Below are 23,432 nucleotides of genomic sequence, written 5' to 3' on the forward strand. Positions count from 1 at the left end.
ATTGGGGGGCAAACACCGGCAGACTGTTGCCCTGCAAGCGGGGCCAATGGTCCGGCAAAGTGACAATTATTTGGGATTTGTTGAGATTGTACCTGGAATATGGTGTAAAATCCCGCTCCCCATACTAACACGGGTTATACAGACCAAATAACAAACTGCCGGAGGAACTCAATGGGTCGGGCAGCATCTGTGGAGGGAAATGGACCGTCAACATTTCGGGCCGAGACCCTCCCTCTGGACTGAGAGTGGACGGGAAATAGTCAGAGAAAAGAGGTGAGGGGTGGGGATGGGGCAAGAGCTGGGGAGTGAGAAGTGGATCCAGCTGAGGGGGGAAGTGGGTTTGGAAATAGTGGCAGGGATGGGAGTTGAGTGTTTGGCGAAACACGGGGCTACAGAAGATGGAAATTAATTCCATATAGGATTAGCAAAGTTTTTAGAGAGTATTTGTTATAGAGAGTGCAATGAAGATTCACCAGACTGATCCCTGGAGTGGTGGGTCATCATATGGAGAAAGATCAAATGTGATTACCCTTTCATTTCGAGAATCGAGGATTGAGAGGTGAACACATTGAAATGCACAACATCATTACCGGTTGAACCAGGGATCCCAGTCTCTGAAAAAGTGGGTGGACTGTCCGGGACTGAGATGAGGGGAAATGACTCCACTCCGCTGGTTGTGAATGTCTGTAAATCCCCACCACAGAGGGTGGTGAAGACTCGGTGATCGTCCTCACATAAAACAGAGACCGGCAGATGTGTGGAGATCAAAGGGATCGAGGAAATGAGGATCGGGGAGGGACATGTGGCTGAGATGGGAGAGCAGCCGCCATCTTGTTGATGGTTAGAATGTCCCTCCTATTTCTCACTGGATGTTTCAGTGTTCCTCTCCAGTGAGGCCAGAGGAATGTGAATAGAAATTAGTGTTTATAAACATAGACTGATTTAAATGAAACCTGCACATTCCCTATGTGGTCTGAATTTTGTGTTTGACCGGGATGGAAATCGAAACTCTAACTCTGAGAACTCTGTGACCTGGCGGTGGAGGGAAAGGGATCGGTTAAGATACGGAGGGAAAAAGTTAAATACGTATCCGGTGTACGTATGAAAATAGGATAGGGAAATAATGAAATGATGTGGGAAATGTGGCGGTGGATTGGGCAGCGTGTGAGGAAAGGAGCGGAGACTCCGGGTCACGTGGGAGACACAAAGTCACGTGACCCTGTTTCGCCGCGGGTCCGCAGCACCTTTGGGTTTGTTTCTGAGGCCCCGCCCACTGCCCGATGACGCTATTACAGATCGCGCATGCTCCGTTGTTTTTTTCGTCCTTTGTGGAAGCGGGTCGGCGGAGGAATCGGGTTCGGGAGGGGTCCTTCCCCGCTAGGACGGGGAGCCAGGAACGGATTATTCTCTGCGGGGTAACACCAACAGTTTCTCTTCGGTGAGTACTGAAGCCGGTCCCAAGCGGAGAGGTCTGACGGTGGGTAGTGAGTTAACTTTCCCGAACTCAAACAAGAGAAAATCTGCAGATGCTGGAAATGCGAGCAACGCGCACAAAATGCTGGAGGAACTCAGCAGTCCGGGTAACAGCTAGGAAAAGAGTACAGTCAACGTTCCCGACCGAAACCCTTCGGCAGGACATGAGAATAAAAGGTGGGGGTGAGGAAGAGACAGAGAAACACACGGTGATCGGTGAAACCTGAAGGAGGAGGGAATGGACTGGCGGCCTGGCCTCGCGCCTTCACACCGAAACGCCTGAGATGAGCCGCCGCTCAGCCCGTGTTGTTCTGGTCCTATTAGCAGGATGACGTAAAACATATTTCTATATTGACACTGAGGGAGAATTGTATAATTTGTATTCCTTGTATTATCTGAATGTACTTGCCTGTGATGCTGTCACAAGTCAGTGTTTCTCTGTATCTGTACCGTCCCGTACCTGTGCACTTGGCAATTAATTCAACAGGTCCTGAGAAATCTCAGTGAGATTTGATCAGTGATGATCATCTTGGCAGCTCGGTAGGTCGAATGTATGAGACAGTACACTGTTAAATGCAAAACCCTGAACAGTGTTGATGATCAGAGGGATCTCAGACTCCAAGTTCATCGCTCCCTGAAAGAGACTGCACAGATTGATCGGGTGGTTAGATGGCAAATGGCATGGTTGTCTTTATTAGTTGAAGCTTTGAGTTCAAAAGTCGGGAAGTTGTGTTGCAGCTGTTACGAGCCTGCGGTCGTACTGTGACTGTTTCTTTAAGAGCGCCGGCGTGAGGAGGCGGGACTATGACGTCAGTCACAGGCTGACAGCGCTAACTGTGGATTAACCATAAGAGAGAGAGAGAGAGAGAGAGAGAGAGAGAGAGCGATCTGCAGACAGACAGTCGGCCAATCTAAAGAGAGAGAGAGAGAGAGCGTTCTGCAGACAGGCAGTCGGCCAATCTAAAGAGAGAGAGAGAGACTGGAAAAGCTGATCGCTTCAGTTTGTCGCAGCTGAGGCTTGGAACTCTCCTCTGCCCACAAGAGTGGGTTGATCATCGGTGCACAGAACCACAACGAATGTGTGTGGCTGTCACTTCGTATAATCCATAGGAGTGGGGTTGTGGAATATCTTGTGATAACCATTGCCTGGGTATGTTGTGTGGTAATCCCTGGAAGACGGTATTCCTGTGACAGGTCACTTTCGCTGATAACTCGTATATGGACGGATTCAACGGATAAGAACTTCGTCGACGGTTATTTTGAAGTAACGGCCTTTTCTCTACGTTTCACCCTGGATTACAAATATCTCTCTCCCATCATTTATTCCGGGGATTACTGAACTTTCCTACTTTACCATCACAAGACTCTGAGCTTTTTTCCCTCAGGCTCGATAGTTTGGGAGTTATATTTACACATGTACACACATAACACTGTTAACTTTCCTTTATTTCGTTAAGTTATGAGAAGTAGATCCTAATAAAGAAATGGTTTAACATCAAAACCAGACTCTAGTGTGAAATCTGTTGCTGCTGGTTCGTTTCTAAAACGTTACAGTTCGTAACACAGCTTTATAAAACTGGTTAGACCACATCTGGAGTATTTCATACAGTTCTGGGCGCCCCCATTCTCGGAAGGATGTCGGGGCTTTGGAGAGGGTGTGGAAGAGGTTTACCAGGATATTGCCTGGATTAGAGGGCATGAGCTATAACGAGAGGCTGCACAAACTTGTGTTGTTTTCTCTAGACCGGCGCTGGCTGGGGTGAGACTAGATGGACGTTTACAAGGTTACGAGAGGAATAAATAGAGTGGACAGACGATATATTTTTCCTGGTGGTTGAAATGTCTAATACATTTAGGGTGAGAGGAGATGTGAGTGGTAAGTTTGCTTCTGTCCACAGAGTAATGGGTAGCTGGAGTAACTGCCCGGGAGAGGGGGGTCACGTGATCCACTTTGCCCCTCCCATTTAACCGCAGATGGGCAGCATATGTGCGTTGCTTCCGAGGCCCCGCCCTCCGGATGATGCACCAATCGCTTTGCGCATGCTCACAGTCTACAGGCGGGTTGCGTTCTGCGGATTCGGGATCACTGTCTGCGGGCCGAAGATATCACTTTTTCATCGGTGAGTATTGAGACCGATCCCGGACGGGGAGATCCGTTGTTGGCCGTGAGCCCCGAAATGAAGGCCAATTACTCATTTAGTACCTGTAAGATTCAAAATTAAGATGTGCGTTTCTGACAGGTCCGGGTTAAAGTCAAAGGACAAATGTGATTTAATTATGTCTAGGGACAACTGTGATTTAATTATGTCTGGGTTAAAGTCTGTAAACAAGTGTGATCTAATTATGAATGCAGAAGCCTTGACAAAATTAACTGTTTGTGGAATCATTGAAGTCCTGAGATATGGACTATTGTTTTACAGAAACGTGTAAAAAAAACAACTCTAAATATGGAATGGAGTCAGGGAGGGGAGGGGTAAGGAAGAAGGATAAAACCTGCCGCCCTGTAAGGTTCAGGGTTCCCTTCTCTGAAGGGGCCCAGCTCTGCAGAACTGTTAATAAATTTTGTTTCCTTGAATTTGTCTTGAAGCCATTATTCGGGAGCATGGCTTGTTTCTGACAACTTGGGGCGCTCGTCCGGGATCCACACTCCAGCCGTGAGGGGGGCAAGGAAGGACATCAGTGAAAGTGCACCCTGCCGAGTTCGGCAGTCCCTGATTCCTTGCTCGTCGCCCCGCGCGGCTTGAGCGAGTGATATCCGGCGGACTCAAGGAAACAAAGAGGGGTTGTCGAGGCAGTTGAGACAGTGAGCGATCGAGTAATTTCTGTGCACAGGACCCAGGTAAGAAATTGAATTCCTGTAGAGACGTAGTACACAAGAATCGTGGAACTGCGGGGTTCCTGCAGGTGATTTCTCCTGTAGAGATGTAGTACACGAGAATTGTGGAACTGCGGGGTTCCTGCAGGTGATTTCTCCTGTAGAGACGTAGTACACGAGAATTGTGGAACTGCGGGGTGCCTGCAGGTGAATTCCTGGGCAATCGCGGGAATACATGTTCCGGAATTGGACAGGAGTGACCGAGCTATGTGATTATGCCCTATGCTGGTTACCAACGACAAATAGTTATAAATTGAAAATGATAAATGAAGGGGGACAGAAAAAGAATACATGGGAGGTGCTCGACCACCTGCCGCCCCATATGTGCCCCCTACCACTCCGCAAATCGAAGACCCTGAGACGGAGATTGGCCAACAGCTGATTCGTGTTGAATTTGTATCGAAAGCATGGCCAGATAAAAAAAAACTGGAAAAACTAGAAGATTGGAATACTAAACCCTTAAGTGAACTACTTAGGGAGGCACAGAAAGTGTTTGTAAGAAGGGATGAAGAGAAGCAGAAGACGGCAAGGATAATGGTCCAGACAGTGCGACAAGTAACCGCAGATAGTAGAGAGAGAGACGGGGACCATGGTTGGATCGAGGTAGTAGCCAGGAGCAAGGAGGAGGGCTAAGGAAGGCTTTAAGATGTTTTCACTGCAATGAAGAAGGACACTTCAGGTGTGAGTGCCCCAGATACCGACGGGAAGTGCGCTCGTACGCTATGATGGAAGATGAAGACTAGGGAGGTCGGGGGTTCCACCCCTTGGGGATGAATTATCGGCAGGAACCCCTGGTAAATTTAAAAGTAGGTTCCCAAGGGTCAGATACAACCTTCATGGTAGATTCGGGTGCCGAAAGATCTAGCGTAATCCAGATACCTCCCGGCGCCCGAACTGGAACAAAGGTAATGGGAGTATCCGGTATTGGAGGCAAAATAATACAAGTACCTGTTATAGAAAAGGTGAAAATTGAACATGAGGATAGGGTAACGGGACAGGACCTACTTTTGTTACCCTCTGCGAGATTCAACCTGCTCGGGCGGGATCTGCAAGTCAGGCTAGGCATCGGGACTGTGCCCAGGAACGGGAAGATAATGGTACAGCTGTTTGCCCTCAGGGAAGAAGACGATAGGAAAATAAGCCCGGAGGTATGGTACCAGAAAGGGAACCGGGGGGGTTTGATGCACTTGATATCGAATGGAAGTACCATACCCCATGGCATCCCCAGAGTTCGGGAAGACTAGAACAAATGAACAGCACCCTAAAGGCACAACTGACCAAGTTGATGTTAGAAACCAAACTACCATGGACTAAGTGTCTCCCTATTGCCCTTTTAAGAATACGAACAGCGCCCCGCAAGGACATAGGAATATCCCCATATGAGATGTTGTTCGGACTCCCGTATTGGAATAAGGTGGAAGGGTACCCCACGCTACAAGGGGGTGATATCTTTGTAAGGGACTATTTACTGGCACTGTCCCGTTCCTTTGCAGAACTGCGGAAAAAGGGTCTCTTGGCCCAGACTCCGCTGCTCGATTTTGCTTTACATCAGATCGTGCCTGGAGATTGGGTTCTGGTAAGGACCTGGAAGCCGGAGAAGTTACAGCCACAGTGGGAAGGCCCTTTCCAGGTCCTGCTAACAACAGAGGCGGCTGTAAGGACAAAAGAAAAAGGGTGGACACACGCATCCAGGGTAAAAGGACCGGTGAAGCCCGAAAGCCGCACTGAGTGGACCTGTGTTCCCGGTGAAGAACCGATGGTGGTGAGGCTAAAAAGGCAGCAAAAATGAACTCTATGTGGACTGTAACATTATTGACTGTAATATATTTGATTCTATATGTCGGGGAAATTGAAGGGAAATGTGACAAGTGCAGAACCGTGGTACGAGTGGGGCAGAGGGTGTTCCCAGGATCATTTGTATCCCACTCGCATGTGAATGATCGATGCTATGATCTAAGCAAGAGAGAAACATGTTGGGAGAATAGTAAACCTTATTACCAAGTCTATAATAAAGGATACATGGGACAGGGGGGGACCATGAGAAGTCTCAGCTGTCCCAGGAAAGACCGGAGTTCTTCCTCCTGCATCAGGAGGGTGACCGGAAGCTGGGAATTAAGCTGTTTGATTCATTAAGGAGAGAAACACGGGAGATAAAGGTGGATGAGTGGGGTGATGAGTGGCCACCGGCTCACATTATTGTATACTATGGGCCAGCGACCTGGGCCCAGGATGGGTCGTGGAGGTATCGCACTCCTGTCTACATGTTAAACCGAATTATTAGACTGCAGGCGGTGGTGGAAGTGATAACCAATCAAACGGCACTGGCATTGGAGCTGTTGGCAAAACAGCAGAGTCAGATGCGAACAGCAATATACCAGAACAGGCTGGCTGTGGATTACCTATTGGCCTCTGAAGGCGGGGTATGTGGGAAGTTCAATCTTACAAACTGTTGCCTTAAGATAGACGACAGTGGAAAGGCCGTGTTAAAAATATCCGACAAAATTCGGAAACTGGCCCAATGTGCCAGTACAAACCTGGAGATCCCTGGGGAACATGAGTTGGCTAGACGGGCTACTGGGAGGTAGTTGGTGGCGCACCGCTCTCCTAGTAGCAGGCGGGGGTTTACTGATTCTCTTACTTTTGCTGTGTTTGATTCCTTGTATACGAACACTGATCAGGCGCAGTATATTCCAGCTCCAGGCAGTAGCGACACCCCATCATGGGACAAACGAGCTAAAACGTATGCTATTAAAGAAGAACGTGGGCCCCCTGGGAGTGAGAGAAATGCTAGCTGAAACGCACATCTTAAAAAGAAAAAGGGTGGTATTGTAAGATTCAAAATTAAGATGTGCGTTTCTGGCAGGTCCGGGTTAAAGTCAAAGGACAAATGTGATTTAATTATGTCTAGGGACAACTGTGATTTAATTATGTCTGGTTTAAAGTCTGTAAACAAGTGTGATCTAATTATGAATGCAGAAGCCTTGACAAAATTAACTGTTTGTGGAATCACTGAAGTCCTGAGATATGGACTATTGTTTTACAGAAACGTGTAAAAAAACAACTCCAAATATGGAATGGAGTCAGGGAGGGGAGGGGTAAGGAAGAAGGATAAAACCTGCTGCCCTGTAAGGTTCAGGGTTCCCTTTTCTGAAGGGGCCCAGCTCTGCAGAACTGTTAATAAATTTTGTTTCCTTGAATTTGTCTTGAAGCCATTATTCGGGAGCGTGGCTCGTTTCTGACAGTACCCAGTTATCTGGGCTCGTCAGAAATGTGTCGACTTCACTGAATCTGCATTGAGCGATCCAAACCAGGAGCCCAGGCTGTCTATTTCCGCAGAACTGAAAGGGGAGTCCCGCCAACAGGTCACGTGAGGCTATGTACCGCAGATATGCCCCGTCCCCCGCTTTGTGACGCACGATCACGTCGTGTGTTGCTAACAAGGTTTGCAAGAATTATCTCAGAAATCATCGGCTTTATGTATGAGGAGCATTTGATGATTCTGGACCTGTGCTCAATGGTGTTCAGACGGGGGTGAAAGGGGAGGGGGTAGTCGAGGGGTGTATGGTTAAGTAAACCTACCGAATGCTGAAAAGCCTGGATACAGTGGACATGGAGAGGATGTTTCCATTAGACAGAGAATCTGTGATCTGATAGCACTGTCTCAGAATAAAGATGCTTCCCTTTAAAATTGAGGTGAGAAAAATTTCTTCAGCCAAAGGATGTCTGATTTGTGGAATTTGTTGCTGTAGAGGGTGGTCGAGGCTGCCATTTGGGTACGTTTATGACAGAGATTAATATATTGATGATTGCTAAGTCGCTTCAGGGTTACAGGAGGAAGGCAGGAATATGGTGTTGGAATAAAAATCAGCCATGGTTGAGTGGTGGGGCAGACCAGATGGATCGAATCACCTTATTCTGTTCCTGTGTCTTATGTCTTACCATACTGAATGATGGCTCCTTCTTCTCCCATATCGTTTTGTGACGTGTGAGGGACAATAAAAGATTGTTTACTGAGATCATTATATTTGCCTTCAACATTTAAATTTCAGTGAGTTTTCTTCTTAGTAACATTAAGCAGAAATATTTTGTTCTTTCTATTGTTAACGTGCTTCATTATCTTTCATGTTAAAGTTAGACCTGCGGTGAGAGATTTATTGGAAGAAAAACCTCAACTGGAAGCAAACCACAACTGAAGACGAGGGAACAGCAACAAGCGAACCAGCCTGAGGATTGAGAGCATCAACTGGAGAGAACCCATCTGATTCGAAGATTCCAGTGATTCAGTCAGGAGAAAGTTTGGTGAGTCTCATTTACTCAAACACTGGTCCTTTAGAGATTACATACCTGTACTAGGGAAGGAAGGAAATAGTTGGAAGTGAGACTGAATGTGCCCAGAGGAACCAGTTATGCCTCTGTCAGATCCAGTTGCAATCACTCTAGGTCTGGTAATGTGTTTCCAGCAGCCCAGTCCTTTAAAACCACTCTCATTCTGTCAAAGTCGAATCCGGATAAAGTCACTCAGAGACCGTATAAATACAAACTCTTTATTCCAAGCACCCGGGGCTTATTCAGTTAGTCACTCAAACAGGAAGAGTCTATGACTGTTCCTGTCCAATCCACTAACTGACTAACAATTCCCCTTACACCACAGATATATCTGTCCAGATACCCACCACATAAGGCAGGCTGGAGCCAAAGTTATTTACTACATGACAGCCCCTAAAGACAAATTACAAAATAGTCATAATGGCTTACACACAGAGAACTGACTGAAGCTGTCCTATCTCTACACGTGAGTGCACAAGGAGATGAGCATCCTGGAACCCGAGCTAGCTTCCATCAAGAAGAAATAGGGCTCAGCATGGCTTAGCACATCTGGTGCTCATCAGCAGTTTCTTTCAGAAAAGCAGGCTGCTATTGTTTAACCAAGTGTTAACCCTTTTGCATACTTTATCATTCCCTCCTTTTGATCATTACATGATCAACAAAGCAGTAGTTTTTTTTACAGAGAAAGCAACTGAGTACAGCATTGACTTATCAGTAGGAAGAAACAGTGTACAACAGTTATTATTACAATGATGTGTACAACTATTAGGCCATAATGCAATATCATCCCCCATATATTAACAAACAGGCCTTCAAAGACCACCATTTCGAACCTTCAGTGAACCCGTGTAAATCCTGCTCTACTTTCTTGATGCTGTCAATCTCCTTGGCAGTGTGCTTGGAGAGAGATGTAATGTTAGACTCATCAGGGATATAGGTGCAGCATTCTGTGTCAATAATAACACAGGTTCCCCCTTTCTCAGCGAGGATAAAATCTAAAGCCATACGATTCTGTATGACTGTTTGCAGGATTGCAATCATTTCAGTGGATATTTCTGTTACTTGGGCCTTTGTTTCTGTCAGGGCCCCTGCAGTATTGTGGCCAGCTCAAGTGCTGTAGACAAATTGATAATCTCTGGTGAATTCCTGGCTACTCCATAGGAGAGAAAAGTGATCATCCAAAATCACTCAGTCTCAGTTATTCCTCTCCGCTGCCGGGCACCTGCAAGTATGGCCAGGATGCATGTTTCCCAGTGTAGGAAGTTCCGTTTGGTGGGAGCCTGAGATACCATCCCTCAAAACACTGACAGCCACAGTACCACAGTCCCTCACCTCACTTCCCCGGGTGTTGTTTGAGAAAGCCCAGGCTGAGAGTTCCTCACTCTGGTTGAGCGGGATTACTGACATTGGAATCATAGTTTACCATGCTGCGGAATTTCAGCACAAACCTAGCAGGCCCCTAGTTCTACCTGTTTGGCATCGGTGTGACAGACAAAGGTGTTAACATGGGTGCCCCCCGGATGCTGGGGTGAGCCCTGTCAAAGACATAAGCATGAATACCACTATCAGACAATACATTTTCCTTTAGTCCAAGAGTCATTCTACTCAGTTCCTTCAGTAACACGATTGCAGACTGTTCAGTGTATCCAACAAGATTGCCCCTTCAGTTTCACAGCCATGGAGTTGTCAGTAACACCTGATATGGTTGTCTCCACCGAGATCCGAGTTTCCCACAATCCCAGTTCTTGATCAGAACAATATTCCCAGGTTCTTGGGTGGGATAGTCACTCCTCTCTGCGGGGTAGTTCTCTTCCTTGTAAGCCTGTCATACCTGTGTATGTAATGCTTGGAGAATTTTGGTTATTTCCCATCTCTTCCCCAAGAGTATGAATTTTGAATTTTGCTGGTAGACTTTCTGGCAACAATGGTATACAAGGTCTTGGTCCCCAGGGTGTCCTCATGATGATTTCAGCTGGTGACAACACTGTTTTCCCCTGTGGGGTAACCCGCATGTGGAATAGGGCTAATGGTAGGTCCTTCAACCAAGTGAGTCCAGTAACCACCGTTAGTTTGGCCAATTTACTCTTCAGAGTGCCATTGACACTTTCCACTAAGCCAGCAGTCCGTGGGTGGTGTGCACAGTGGAATTATTGCCTCATAGTTAGTTTGTTACATACCTCTTTGTTCACTGTCACCACAATATGTGGGCCATTGTCAGAGCTCAGCATCTCTGGCAGGCCGTACCTGGGAATTACTTCCCGTAATAATACCTTCACAACAGTCATAGCCGTATTAGTGGTAATTGGAATAGCTTCAAACCATCTACTAAACACATCTATAATATCTAAGCAGTATCAATAGCAATGTACTCTAGGCAATTCAATAAAATCAACTTGTAGACAGGAAAAAGGTCCATCTGTCGAGGGAGTCATACCCAGTGTGCTGGTTACCAACCATTCCCTCCTTTCCCAGGTGTGTACAGTTCTGTATATAATCGACCAATATTGGTAAAAACTGTGCAGGAACACAAACCTGTCCCGCTGGGGTGATCCAAAAACCTCGGTCGGGGTCTTTCTGGCACCTCACCTGGAACTACAGTTTGCACTCCTCATCAGAGGCGTCCCGCTGAAGTACGTACCTCCCACATGTCTGGCAAACCCGTTCTGCTTGAGTCACGGAGGATTGCTTGATGGGAACCCGAGGAGACTACAACTACCGAGGACTGTGCCACACTTTTCGCTGTCTGATCTGGTAAAGCATTGCCTTTAGTGACCCAGTCCGACTGGCGGGTGTGGGCCGCACATTAATAATAGTCAAAACTCGAGGTAGCTGTAGAGCGGTGAGTAAGTTGTTTATAAAGGTGGCATTACTAATGGGGTGGCCAAAGCAAGTCAGAAATCCCCCTGTTCACAGAGAGCCCCGTAGTCATGTACAGCTCCAAATGCATAACGGGAGTCTGTGTGAACGTTCGCACTTTAGTCTGTTGCTAGGATACAGGCACGAGTCAGAGCAAACAGCTCAGCCTCCTGGGTGGAGACAGCTGCTTCAAAAGAGGCCTGCTCAATTATTTCACTGTCTGTCACTATCACATAGTCAGAATATTGTTTTCCTGCTGGATCCACAAAAGAACTTCATATCCTCATAAAACATTTACTCAGGCTTGAGGGCGTATTGCGGAATGGATGGGAGAATCTTTCACGGTGATCCAGATGGGGGGCAGTTGGTGCGGCCGTCTTCATGGCCTGAGGTTGCCCAGAGACGGCGTACAACGTCTAGGGTTCAGTCAATATTGATAGAGTGTTTTACAAGATGTCCTGACTTCACCTCAGACTCCTTCCAGTATTGGAGTTGTCCCGCGACCAAGTTTTGCCAGTCTCCCTTGTTGCTGGAGGCTTGTTACATCAAAATGTAGGCAAGGAACCCCAGGGTCTTTGGTTTGAACCCGGGGCAAACCCTGACGGTGGTAGTATGGGGAACAACCAGTCCTGTCTGTCGCCAAAGAAATCTGGAACTTTGGCCAGAAATGCACTGCCCACTTTTCCTTTAATCTCTCCAGTCACCGTGACTGGGAACTTCTGTCCCTCGAGGGATGCATAATATTGGCTTTCCTCAGTTGAGCACCCCGGAGGGTCATAGCACAGAGTCACATGAGGGTCGGCCGCTGGCAGAAGGGGTTCAAACACAGTGGAGTACAGATTAAGTGCCCACCACTGGGGGGGTGTCAGTAACTGGGGAAGATGTCGGTTGTTCTTTAGTCCCAGGGTGACTAGTCCAAATCCCTCTGCAAGCTTTGAAAACCTTCCTCACTGTCAACTACACCTCCAATTTTTGTATCATCGGCAAATTTGCTGATCCAATTTGCCACATTATCATCCAGATCATTGATATAGATAACAAATAGCAATGGACCCAGCACTGATCCCTCTGGCACACCACTAGTCACAGGCCACCACTCAGAGTAGCAATCCTCCACTACCACTCTCTCGCTTCTTCCATTGAGCCAATGTCTTTGTGGAGCAATTACCTCTGGGGTTCTATTGGATCCTTCCCTCCCTGTCTCGGAATAATCGTAGGTATTCCCTTTCTGAATCTCATGGTATAGGGACCTCCCCCTTCCCTGCCGCCACTGTTTTACCCGAGTGGTCACCATATCTGAGTACTGGGAGGATTGGGGTTCGGGAGCACTGGGTGCACTCGGCTCCTGGTGAGGTGTTGGGGGGGGAGTACCTTGGGTGCCCACACCTCATCACAGTCACTGTCCTGTAACAGGGTTGGTATGCCAGACATGGGTTTGGGATCTCTTGTTTCCCTATCAGTTCGAACTTCAGACTGACATTCCTGCCATTCTCTCCTATCTAGGCTAGACTCAGTTTGCTTATGTTGTTTTCCCTGCTCTTGTTTTCTTCGTCTATCCACCCATTCACGCACCGCTTTTAGCATCTCCCAAACTTTGGCGTTCCTCCTGCTGTACGTACCCTTTGTCACATGCATTATTCCTCCAACTTGCTAATAATGTACCGTTCCACTTTGCATCTGCCTTATCCTTCCATTCCCTTTCCAACAATTTCCACTTCTTTCCACAGTTTTTTTCCATATCAAATTTACTGCTTGTTCTCATGAGGTAATATCCCTGGTTCCCCCACAGTGGCCAGATTTTGTCCCCCAATTTCTTATTCAGTGCTGCACTCAACATGCGCAAATCTTTTTCCTTGTCTGGAAAACTCTCACACATTGTGTAGGGCTGCTCCCGGCCCACTCATATCAATCGACTGCAATTGACCCATGTTCTCTAAGTAATTTACCCGGTACAAAGCCTCCTGCTTAATTAACAAACAGATACATTTACCCAGCTGACACCTCCTGTCCATTTAATAAATTTACCCGGCTGGCACTTCATGCTCATTTAATAAATTTACCCGGCACGTCTGCCTCCTGTCTACTTAGTGAAATTTACCTGGAACCGCCTCCTGCCCACTTAGTAAAATTTTGCCTCCCTTATACGAGTCTCCCAACAGATTCTTTCCTGATCCCTTCAAGGTATACGATTAGCCTTGGGCAAGGGACCGTACCCCGAAAGGAACAAACGGAGAGCGACGAAAGATAAAATAACTATTGAGTGCCCAGTCAGTCTCCACCGTCCCCTGAGTGGTCCAGCCGCTTACTCAGCCAGTCTGCTTGGCACTCCTTATATTGGGATCCTGTTCGAGACGCTAAACGTTAAAGTGGAATCTGAATAAAACTTGGGAGACCAGGTTCTTATCGTCACCACGGTTTATTGCGCATTCTCCTGCAGGAGTTTGAGACCCAGTTGTCAAAGGGAAGGCACGTAAGCACTGCCACCATCTGACGAGTGGACTGACTCAGTCAGGTTACAGCCGTGTATTTATACATGAACCCAGACATTTATATATAGTAAGCCCCAGACTTTACTATTGCAAAACTTAATTACATAGATAAGAGAGTTTGCTAAACGAAGGTTTTAATTACAGGTGGATGTACTGTTCAGTCCTTATCAGTTATTCCCGTTGCAAGGCCCTGACTTAATTACAGACAGATGTTCATTCCTGTCCTTATCAGCGAGTTCTCCTCCCTTCACTCAAATGAGGGTACAATGTATAATGTTATCAGCTAATGAGGGTGCAATGCATAATGTTATCAGCTCTTAGTGTGTCTCTCTGCAAGCCACAGAGAACTGGTAATGAGCCTGTCTTAGCAAACCACTGAACACAAAGTTGACTTCAGTTCAAAAATTCCTGTTCAGTCCCAAATATTCTTTTAGCCAGAGCTTACATAGGGTCAAAATGTTTTTTTATGTATGTATCCTTAATTCCTCAGGAGGTTTCATGGGAAATATTTATGTCCAATATAGAAACTGGTGTTACCTATGTGTATTGTGGTGATGCAAAAGTTGCTGGAAAATTTACAAATGGGAAGAAGTGGAGTGATATTTGAAACTCTGACTTTTTAAACCATAATTTAGCAAACAAACCACTTACGGACAATATGCAAGAGCTTTGGTGAGAAAATCCTTCATTGACCTACAAGTATCTGGGAGTACAGTTAGACGAGAAGCTAGACTAGACTGCCAACACAGATGCCTTGTGCAGGAAGGCACAGAGTCGACTGTACTTCCTTAGAAGGTTGGCGTCATTCAATGTCTGTAGTGAGATGCTGAAGATGTTCTATAGGTCAGTTGTGGAGAGCACCCTCTTCTTTGTGGTGGCATGTTGGGGAGGCAGCATTAAGAAGAGGGACGCCTCACGTCTTAATAAGCTGGTAAGGAAGGCGGGCTCTGTCGTGGGCAAAGTACTGGAGAGTATAACATCGGTAGCAGAGCGAAGGGCGCTGAGTAGGCTACGGTCAATTATGGACAACCCTGAACATCCTCTACATAGCACCATCCAGAGACAGAGAAGCAGTTTCAGCGACAGGTTGCTATCGATGCAATGCTCCTCAGACAGGATGAAGAGATCAATACTCCCCAATGCCATTAGGCTTTACAATTCAACCGCCAGGAGTAAGATATGTTAAAGTGCCGGGGTTAGGACTCAATGTATTAAGTAAACTACTTAAGAACTTTTTAAAAGCTATTATTAATGCTTTTTGAGAGAGTGATTTAGATGCATATCATATTTTTACTGAGTTAAGTATTGTATGTAATCAGTTTTGCTATAACAAGTGTATGGGACATTGTAAATAATGTTGAATTTCCCCATGGGGATGAATAAAGTATCTATCTATCTATCTTTCTATCTACAGTCCTGCTATATAGTGTGAGAGAGCAGATGAACTCGATCGAACCCAGAGGAGATCAAAGTTCTTATTGACAGTGATTTGCTAGCTGTTAAAATGAATACCTCACTATATAAAAATCACTATGCACATTTTGTCACTGGGTAAAAAAATGCACAGTACAAGATTTATGTACACACCGGTCATTACAAATTAGAGGGGACATTGGTGGGAAGGTGGGGAGACCTCCAGTGTCCCTGATGCCCTCACCTACAAGATGTGCATCCAGCTGCAGCTTGTAACCCTGCACCTTAAGGAGTTGGAACTGGAAATGGATGAATTCTGGATCAGCTGGGAGTCTGTTATATACATGAGGGGTAGAAATCTTTACGTTACATCTCAATCTAAATGTGCAATGTGTAAGTTATAGTAATTTCTAATAAATAGTTTGTACATAGGATAGTCAATATAGCAGAAATGCAATTCCATCAGCATGAATTAATCAGTCTGATGGCCTGGTAGAAGATGATGTCCCGAAGCCTATTAGTCCTTTTGCTGTGGGACCGTTTCCTGGATGGTAGCAGCAGGAACAGTTTGTGGTTGTGATGAATTGGGTCCCCAATATCCTTTGGGCCCCTTATAAACACCTGTCTCTGTAAATGCCCTAAATCATGGGAAGTTCACATCTACAGATGCGCTGGTCTGTCTGCACCACTCTCTGCAGGTTCCTGAGATTGAGGGAAGTACAGTTCACATACCAGGCAGTGATGCAGCCAGTCAGGATGCTCTCAATTGTCTCCCTGTAGAATGCTCTTAAGATTTGGGCCCATACCAAATGTCTTCAATGATCTGAGTTGAAAAAGGGGCTCCTGTGCTCTTTTCACAACACGGCCGGTATGTACAGACCATGTGAGATCCTTGTTGATGTTTCTGCTGAGGATCTTAAAGCTGTTCACCCTCTCAACCCCAGATCCATTGATATCTTGATGTCAATATGGGTTAGCCTGTCTCCAATCCTCCTGTTGTCCACAATCAGCTCCTTTGTTTTTGTGCCAATGAGGGAGAGTTTGTTTTCTTGACACCAGTCAGATGTTATTCATACCTCAGATAGAGTCAGTGATCAAATGGTTGAGCATGGTGCGATGAATGTGCTGAGCTGTGTATATCACAATGCAAGAAGCATCGTAGGAAAGCCAGATGAGCTCAGGACAGGGAATTATGGTATTGTAGCCATTACTGGGACTTAGTTGCACCCAACAGTCTGAGGGATTTAGAGGAACAAATTTGTAGAGAGATCGCAGACCATGCCAAGAAACAAAGGTTGATTCAGTAAATGATTTTAACTTTCCATATATTGACTGGGACTCCCATACTGTAAAAGACTAGATACAGCAGAGTTTGTCAAATGTGCCCTTAATCAGTACGTAGAATTCTCGATGTAGAAGTGTGCAATAAGCCGTTAGGAAGTGATCCAGGGCTGGTGACAGAAATTAGTGATCATAATCCATGAAATTCAAAGTAAAGGTGGAAAAAGAGAGGTCTGGACCACGGGTTGAGATTCTGAATTGGAGAAAGGTCAATTTTGATGGTATCAGAAAGGATCTGACAAGTGTGCTATGAGACAGGCTGTTTTCTGGCAAAGGAGTACTTGGTAACTGGGAGGCCTTCAGAAGTGAAATTCTGATGGTGTAGAGCTTGTATGTGCCTGTCAAAATAAAAGCTGAAAGGTGACTGGTGCAGGGAACCTGGGTTTTCAAGAGATATTGAGGCCCCGGATATTTTGTTCCTCTAAATGCCTCAGACAGTTGGGTGCTACCAAGACTCATTAATGACTACAATATCATAATCCCATGCCCTGAGCTCATCTGGCTTTTTTTTAGTCATCTTCTGTTGGTTTCTAAAAGCTTCCATATAGGTTTTGCTCTATATTTTGCCCTCTCTTTGGCTTTGGCTTCTCAGTTTAGCTACAGTTTTGTCCTCCTGCCTGTCCAATGCTTCCACTCCCAGGAATCCATGCAGCTCAGTGGGAACAGGGAATGGAGACAGTCAAATGGAGCCAGGGCACAGACTGTACATGGCAGAAGTGCCCCATTCTTATAGAGATAGGAAGAGCATCAGAGAATTTGAGGGTCATTCCAGATACCAGCTCTGTGTCCTGTTAGAAGATGATTTCTGTCTCCAGCTTGGGTTGAACTTCATTGTAACAGTTTAATGCCAGATGACACCTTGATAACCCAAGTGTTCTCACTGCAATGATGCCCTTCACCCATTGATGGATTTTGTAAATTGTTTTACAGGTTAAAAATGACGAAGCCCTTGTCTACGGGAATCTCGAACACAACACACCAGTTTTGTTGTCTCTGTCCAGATATTTAAGAAGTGGAGCAAGGGATTCACTGGATCATCCTTCCTGCTCAGACTGTGGGAAGGGATTCACTTGCTCATCACAACTGAAGGTACATCAGCGAGTTCAGACTGGGACAAGGCCATTCACCTGTTCTGTGTGTGAGAAGGGATTCAGAAAGTCTTCCCACCTGTGGACACACCAGTTAATTCACATTGGGAAGAGGATGGCCGCCTGCTGAATTTGTGGGGAAGGATTCACTTGGTCATCTGACCTAATGGCTCACCAGGAAATTCACACCAGGGAGTGGCCGTTCACCTGCTCAGACTGTGGGAAGAAATTCAGTTGCTCATCTCAATTGAAGGTACATCAACGAGTTCACACCGGGGAGAGGCCGTTCAGCTGCTCAGACTGTGGGATGGGATTCATTTGCTCATCTAATTTGAAGGTACACCAATCAGTTCACACTGCAGAGAGGCCTTTCACCTGCTCAGACTGTGGGAACGGATTCACTCAGTCATCTAAACTGAAGATACATCAGAGAGTTCACTCTGGAGAGAGGCCATTCACCTGCTCAGACTGTGGGAAGGGATTCACTCAGTCATCTCAACTGAAGGTACATCAGCGAGTTCACACTGGAGAGAGGCCGTTCAGCTGCTCAGACTGTGGGATGGGATTCATTTGCTCATCTAATTTGAAGGTACACCAATCAGTTCACACTGGAAAGAGGCCTTTCACCTGCTCAGACTGTGGGAAGGGATTCACTCAGTCATCTAAACTGAAGATACATCAGAGAGTTCACACTGGAGAGAGGCCATTCACCTGCTCAGACTGTGGGAAGGGATTCACTCAGTCATCTCAACTGAAGGTACATCAGCGAGTTCACACTGGAGAGAGGCCATTCACCTGCTCAGACTGCGGGAAGGGATTCACTCAGTCATCTCAACTGAAGGTACATCAGCGAGTTCACACTGGAGAGAGGCCGTTCAGCTGCTCAGACTGTGGGATGGGATTCATTTGCTCATCTAATTTGAAGGTACACCAATCAGTTCACACTGGAGAGAGGCCATTCACCTGCTCAGACTTGTGGGAAGGGATTCACTCGGTCATCTCAAGTGAAGATACATCAGAGAGTTCACTCTGGAGAGAGGCCATTCACCTGCTCAGACTGTGGGAAGGGATTCGCTCGGTCATCTAAACTGAAGATACATCAGAGAGTTCACACTGAAGAAAGGCCATTCACTTGCTCAGACTGTGGGAAGGGATTCATTCGTTTGTCCTCCCTAATTGCTCACCAGCAAGTTCACAACAGGGAGTGGCTGTTCACCTGCTCGGACTGTGGGAAGGGATTCACTCAGTCATCTCAACTGAAGGTACATCAGCGAGTTCACTCTGGGGAGAGGCCATTCACCTGCTCAGAGTGTGGGAAAGGATTCACTCGGTCATCCAACCTACAAGTGCACCAGTCAGTTCACACTGGGGAGAGACCGTACACCTGCTTAGACTGTGGGAAGGGATTCGCTTCATCATCTCAACTGCAGAGACACCAGCGAGTTCACATTGGGTAGAGGCCTTTCTCCTGCTGTGAATGTGGAAAGGGATTCACTCAGTCATCTAACCTTATGTAACTCTCACGCCACCCCCCCAGCATGGCCAAACTTAAGAAATCTCGTTTGGGTGGATGCTGCGCGATGTGTCCCCTGTTACGTATCAGTTCCCCGAAATAACAAACAGTACACAATATGTCATTAAAGGACTGAGCTCCATAATTCTTACTTTCACTATAGGGTTAGTAAAGAAAAAATAAGGGCCCATTTTCTCCATTTGTGTCTTCTCATCTGTCCCAGCAAGCGACCGTGAAAATCTCTCTTCCAGACTCAATGAAAGAACATTTCTCTCATTGGATAGCATCGCACACCACAACCCTGTTATCTCTGCTACAGAGAAACCATTACCTCAGCAGTGAAACATTACAGAGAGGCCATTACATGAGCAGTGAAACATTGCAGCATGTTACACTTGTGACACACTACCGGGTTCACACTGGGGAGAAAGTTTCAATGAGCTGCATGCTGGATATTTGTCCATCACCATTGCTGAATGCAATTTCGAGAGTGACTGTCGGTGCTGAACTCTGCAATTATTGCTGCTGCTCACCACACCCAGTTCTGCACCCTGGTCACTGGGCATGGGAGGAGTTCCTTCTGCTGCACCTTCACCTTTAATGGGACTGGATCAGTGACAAATAAATCAGTTCTATTTTAAACTGTCTCCGGTATTTAGTGAATTTACAACACACCTAGTGTACAGTAGAGAGTTAACTCATGCCGGCTGGACCCTGCCAGTGATACTGTTTGCGACAGTCCTTTTACATCTTCCCTTGTTGTTCATCTCTCACTCTCCCTGTGGGGGGGGGGGGGGGTTCCAGTCACTACTCTGTGGGTGAAGAGGTTTCCCTTGAATTTTCTGCAGATTGAGGAAGTCGAGCTGACTGCAGTTCTGTCTGAGATGTTCTTCGCCCCTCAAATCTCTGGGCTGAGGAAGAATGACATTAGTTGTTAACCTCCCTATTCAGGGCTCATTTCCACATTATTTGTCATTTTCCCTGCTTCTGAAGGGTTGTTAGAAAACACCACTGTCCTCCAAACACTGAAAGCTGAATGGGAAACCATTAGTTTGATGTTCAATGGAGCAGGGTCAGAAACCAGAGGTGGGTCCACACAGGGCATTGTTTGAGGCTCTGAACGATGGTCGGCGTAAGAACGTATGATGAGGAGAAGGGAATCAGCAACAGGGTGTGGCAACGAATGACAGAGTAGCAACATTTCGAAGCTGATTGACAGAGAAAATCATTCAGTTATCTGACTGATGACACAAACAATTCCTGTTGTGAGGTGCTGCACTGGCCGAGGAACGTGTGTGTGTTGGGAATGCTTTTGTCTATTGAGGGAGTTGTTCCTGCTTGTTTATCCTGTAATATTGTATCCAGATGGTTATTATAGATTGTCCTATTTGGTATAATGTATTGATTATCATATAATTTGTAAGATTTTGACTCTAAAGGTGGATCAGGCTTGAACTTACGGTGCCTCGATGAAGTGATGGAGGGCATTCATGCGTTTGTATTTTAAAGCAAGGTTTTGGTGAATCATATTTGCCACTGATTGTACCTTTGTAATTAATCAGATTGAATTAAACTGCTGTAGGGTCCTGAAATGTGTTGGATTGTGTCTGATTTCTTTTGGCATTTTCTACACAGACAGACAGACAGACATACTTGATTGATCCCGAGGGAAATGGGGTTTCGTTACAGTCACATCAACGAGTGTAAAAATTACTTACTGCCTTATTGTTTGTATTTCATGTACTTTCGATTTTTCTTTCCTTTTGTTGACCACATTGATGTGTATTTCTGCAAGGGACCCCTTGTCAAGTGATTTTTGACAGGTCATGACCATTGCATCTGTTATCTCTTCAGCAACCTCTCTCAGGTGTTACGAATCCCTCGGTTTCGTTTGCTGTGGACTGTCACTTTAAGAAAGTTCCTGAGTGAGGCGGGACTAACAGTGACGTCAGCCGGCAGGTTTCTCAGCTCAGAGAGAGAGCGAGATAGAGATTTAGAGAGAGCGATATATATAGATAGATAGATATGAGACACACACACACAGTCGGAACGAGGGAGACAGAACAGCTACTCTCGTAGTCTGAGTAAGACTTTTATTTAGAACTGCCAGGGCAAGGTTTGCTCCAGAATGTGTGTCTGTCACTTCGTATAATCCAAAGGAGTAGATTTAGGAATGTAATGTGGGACCACTTGAAGTTAACCCTTACCTGGATATGTTATGTGGTAGTCACTTGAAGACGACATTCGTCTGATATATCTAAGTGGATTTTGGATCGATTCAACGAACAAAATCTTCGACGACAGTTTGCGTTTACCTGTGGAATTCGACATAATTGCCTTCTCTCTACAATTACCCTGGACTACAAGTATCTTTCTCTGATCATTTATTCCTCCGATTACTGAAGTTTCCTACGTTACCATCTCCAGACTCTAAGCCTTGATCCCCCAGGCTCGATAGTTAAGGAGTTATATTTACCCATATTTATACGCATAACACTGTTAACTTTTGTTTAATTTGTTTAACTTAAAATATTATAAGTAGTTACTAATAAAGATAATGGTTTTAACATCAAAACCAGACTCCGGTGTAAACTGTATTGCTGCTGATTTGTTTCTAAAATGTTACACAGGGCTCTATGATGTACTTCTTCTGGTCCAGGTGTCTTATCCACTTTAAGAACCTGAGTTTGCCTCGCACGTTTTCCGTTGTAATAACAATGACATTCACTCCTGCTCCCTGACACTCACGGATCTCTGGCACACTGCTGTGTCTTCCACAGAGAAGACAGATGCAAAGTACCTATCAAGTTCATCTACCATCTCTTCCCCATTTCCACCTCATGAGCATCATTTTCCAGAGGTCCAAAATAAACTATCACCTCCCTTTCGCATTTTTTATAATGGTGTATATTATTGTCTAGTTTGTTGCGATATTTCACCTTTCCCCTTCATATAGCTTTTTGCAGTTTCCTGTTGTTGGATTTTCAAAGCTACCCAATTATCTAACTTCCTACTCACTTCTGCTACCTGAAAAGCACTTTCCTTGGCTTTTATACAGTCCATAACTTCCTTTGTCAGCCACGGTAGCGTAGCCCCGCCGTTTGTGAACTACTACTGCGGGAGATTATGACCTATTCTGTACATTATGAACTATTCCCAGAAACGTCAGCCACTTCTGCTTTGACATCATCCCCACCAGTATCCTTCTCAAATCCACCTGGGGAATAACCTCTCTCATGCCTCTGTAATTCCCTTTATTCCATTGTGATACTATGCATGTGACGTATGCTTCTCCCTTAGAAACTGCAGCAGGAATTCAATCATTATGATCACTGCCTTCTGATGGTTCCTTTACATTAACCTCCCTAACAAGATCTGGGTTATTACACAACACCCAATCTAAGATAGCAGTTCCCCGAGTAGGCTCAACCATCAGCTGCTCTAAAAATCCATTTCGTAAGCATTCAATACATTCCCTCTGTTGTGATCTCACACCAATCTGACTTTCCCAATTCTCCTGCAGATTGAAGCCACCCATTGCTTTTACAAAGGAGAGAACGTGTTTTGGAAGCTGAAAAGCCTGAAAGTGAACACACCAGGGTGCGGAAAGAGGTAGCTGAAGAGATTGTGAAGGCATTAAAGTCATAGAATACTACAGCACAGAAAAATCTTGTCCGTCCTAAAGCATTAATCTGCCGAGTTCCAACAACTTCCACCTGGACCATAGCCCTCTATATACTTCTCATCCATGAACATAAGCAAACTTCTCTTAAAGTTTGAAATCGTCCCGGTCACTTGCTCTGGCAGCTCGCTGCACACTCTCCCCGACTCTGAATGAAGAAGCTCCCCCTAAGTTTTCTTTTAAATTAATGAGTAATGATCTATCACGAATCACTAGATTTTGGAACGGTTCTGGCAAACTGGAAAGTTGCAAATATCACTCCACTCTTTAAGAAGTGAGGGAGGGCAGAAGAAAGAAAATTGTAGGACAGTTAGTCTGACCTCAGTGGTCAGGAAGACGTTAGAGTGTATTAAGGGTGAGTGTTTTTGGGTACTGT

The 23,432-nt window shown here is 45.7% G+C and overlaps 1 protein-coding gene and 1 long non-coding RNA gene across 9 annotated transcripts in view; one reads left to right on the top strand and one right to left on the bottom strand.

Moving 5' to 3' along the window:
• Positions 1 to 23,432, bottom strand: part of LOC140722704 (uncharacterized) — a 328,213-nt gene that overhangs the window by 39,202 nt on the left and 265,579 nt on the right. The gene's annotated exons all lie outside the window — the stretch shown is intronic.
• LOC140722709 (uncharacterized) lies at positions 1,341 to 19,072 on the top strand. Of its 8 annotated transcripts, none has more exons than XM_073037407.1 (4): positions 1,341 to 1,438; positions 5,842 to 6,110; positions 8,480 to 8,647; positions 17,704 to 19,072. In XM_073037407.1, exon 4 carries the CDS (start codon positions 18,028 to 18,030, stop codon positions 18,946 to 18,948), a length of 921 nt encoding a protein of 306 aa, XP_072893508.1. In that variant the 5' UTR covers positions 1,341 to 1,438; positions 5,842 to 6,110; positions 8,480 to 8,647; positions 17,704 to 18,027; the 3' UTR covers positions 18,949 to 19,072. The 8 variants fall into 8 exon arrangements, 7 of the variants coding, with proteins under 7 accessions (XP_072893508.1, XP_072893509.1, XP_072893510.1 ...); XM_073037404.1 differs by lacking the exon at positions 1,341 to 1,438 and adding an exon at positions 2,597 to 3,593 and having other exon boundaries at positions 4,061 to 6,110; XM_073037406.1 differs by lacking the exon at positions 1,341 to 1,438 and adding an exon at positions 2,597 to 3,593.

Source organism: Hemitrygon akajei, unplaced genomic scaffold, assembly GCF_048418815.1.
Source record: "Hemitrygon akajei unplaced genomic scaffold, sHemAka1.3 Scf000085, whole genome shotgun sequence".
Taxonomy (NCBI): domain Eukaryota; kingdom Metazoa; phylum Chordata; class Chondrichthyes; order Myliobatiformes; family Dasyatidae; genus Hemitrygon; species Hemitrygon akajei.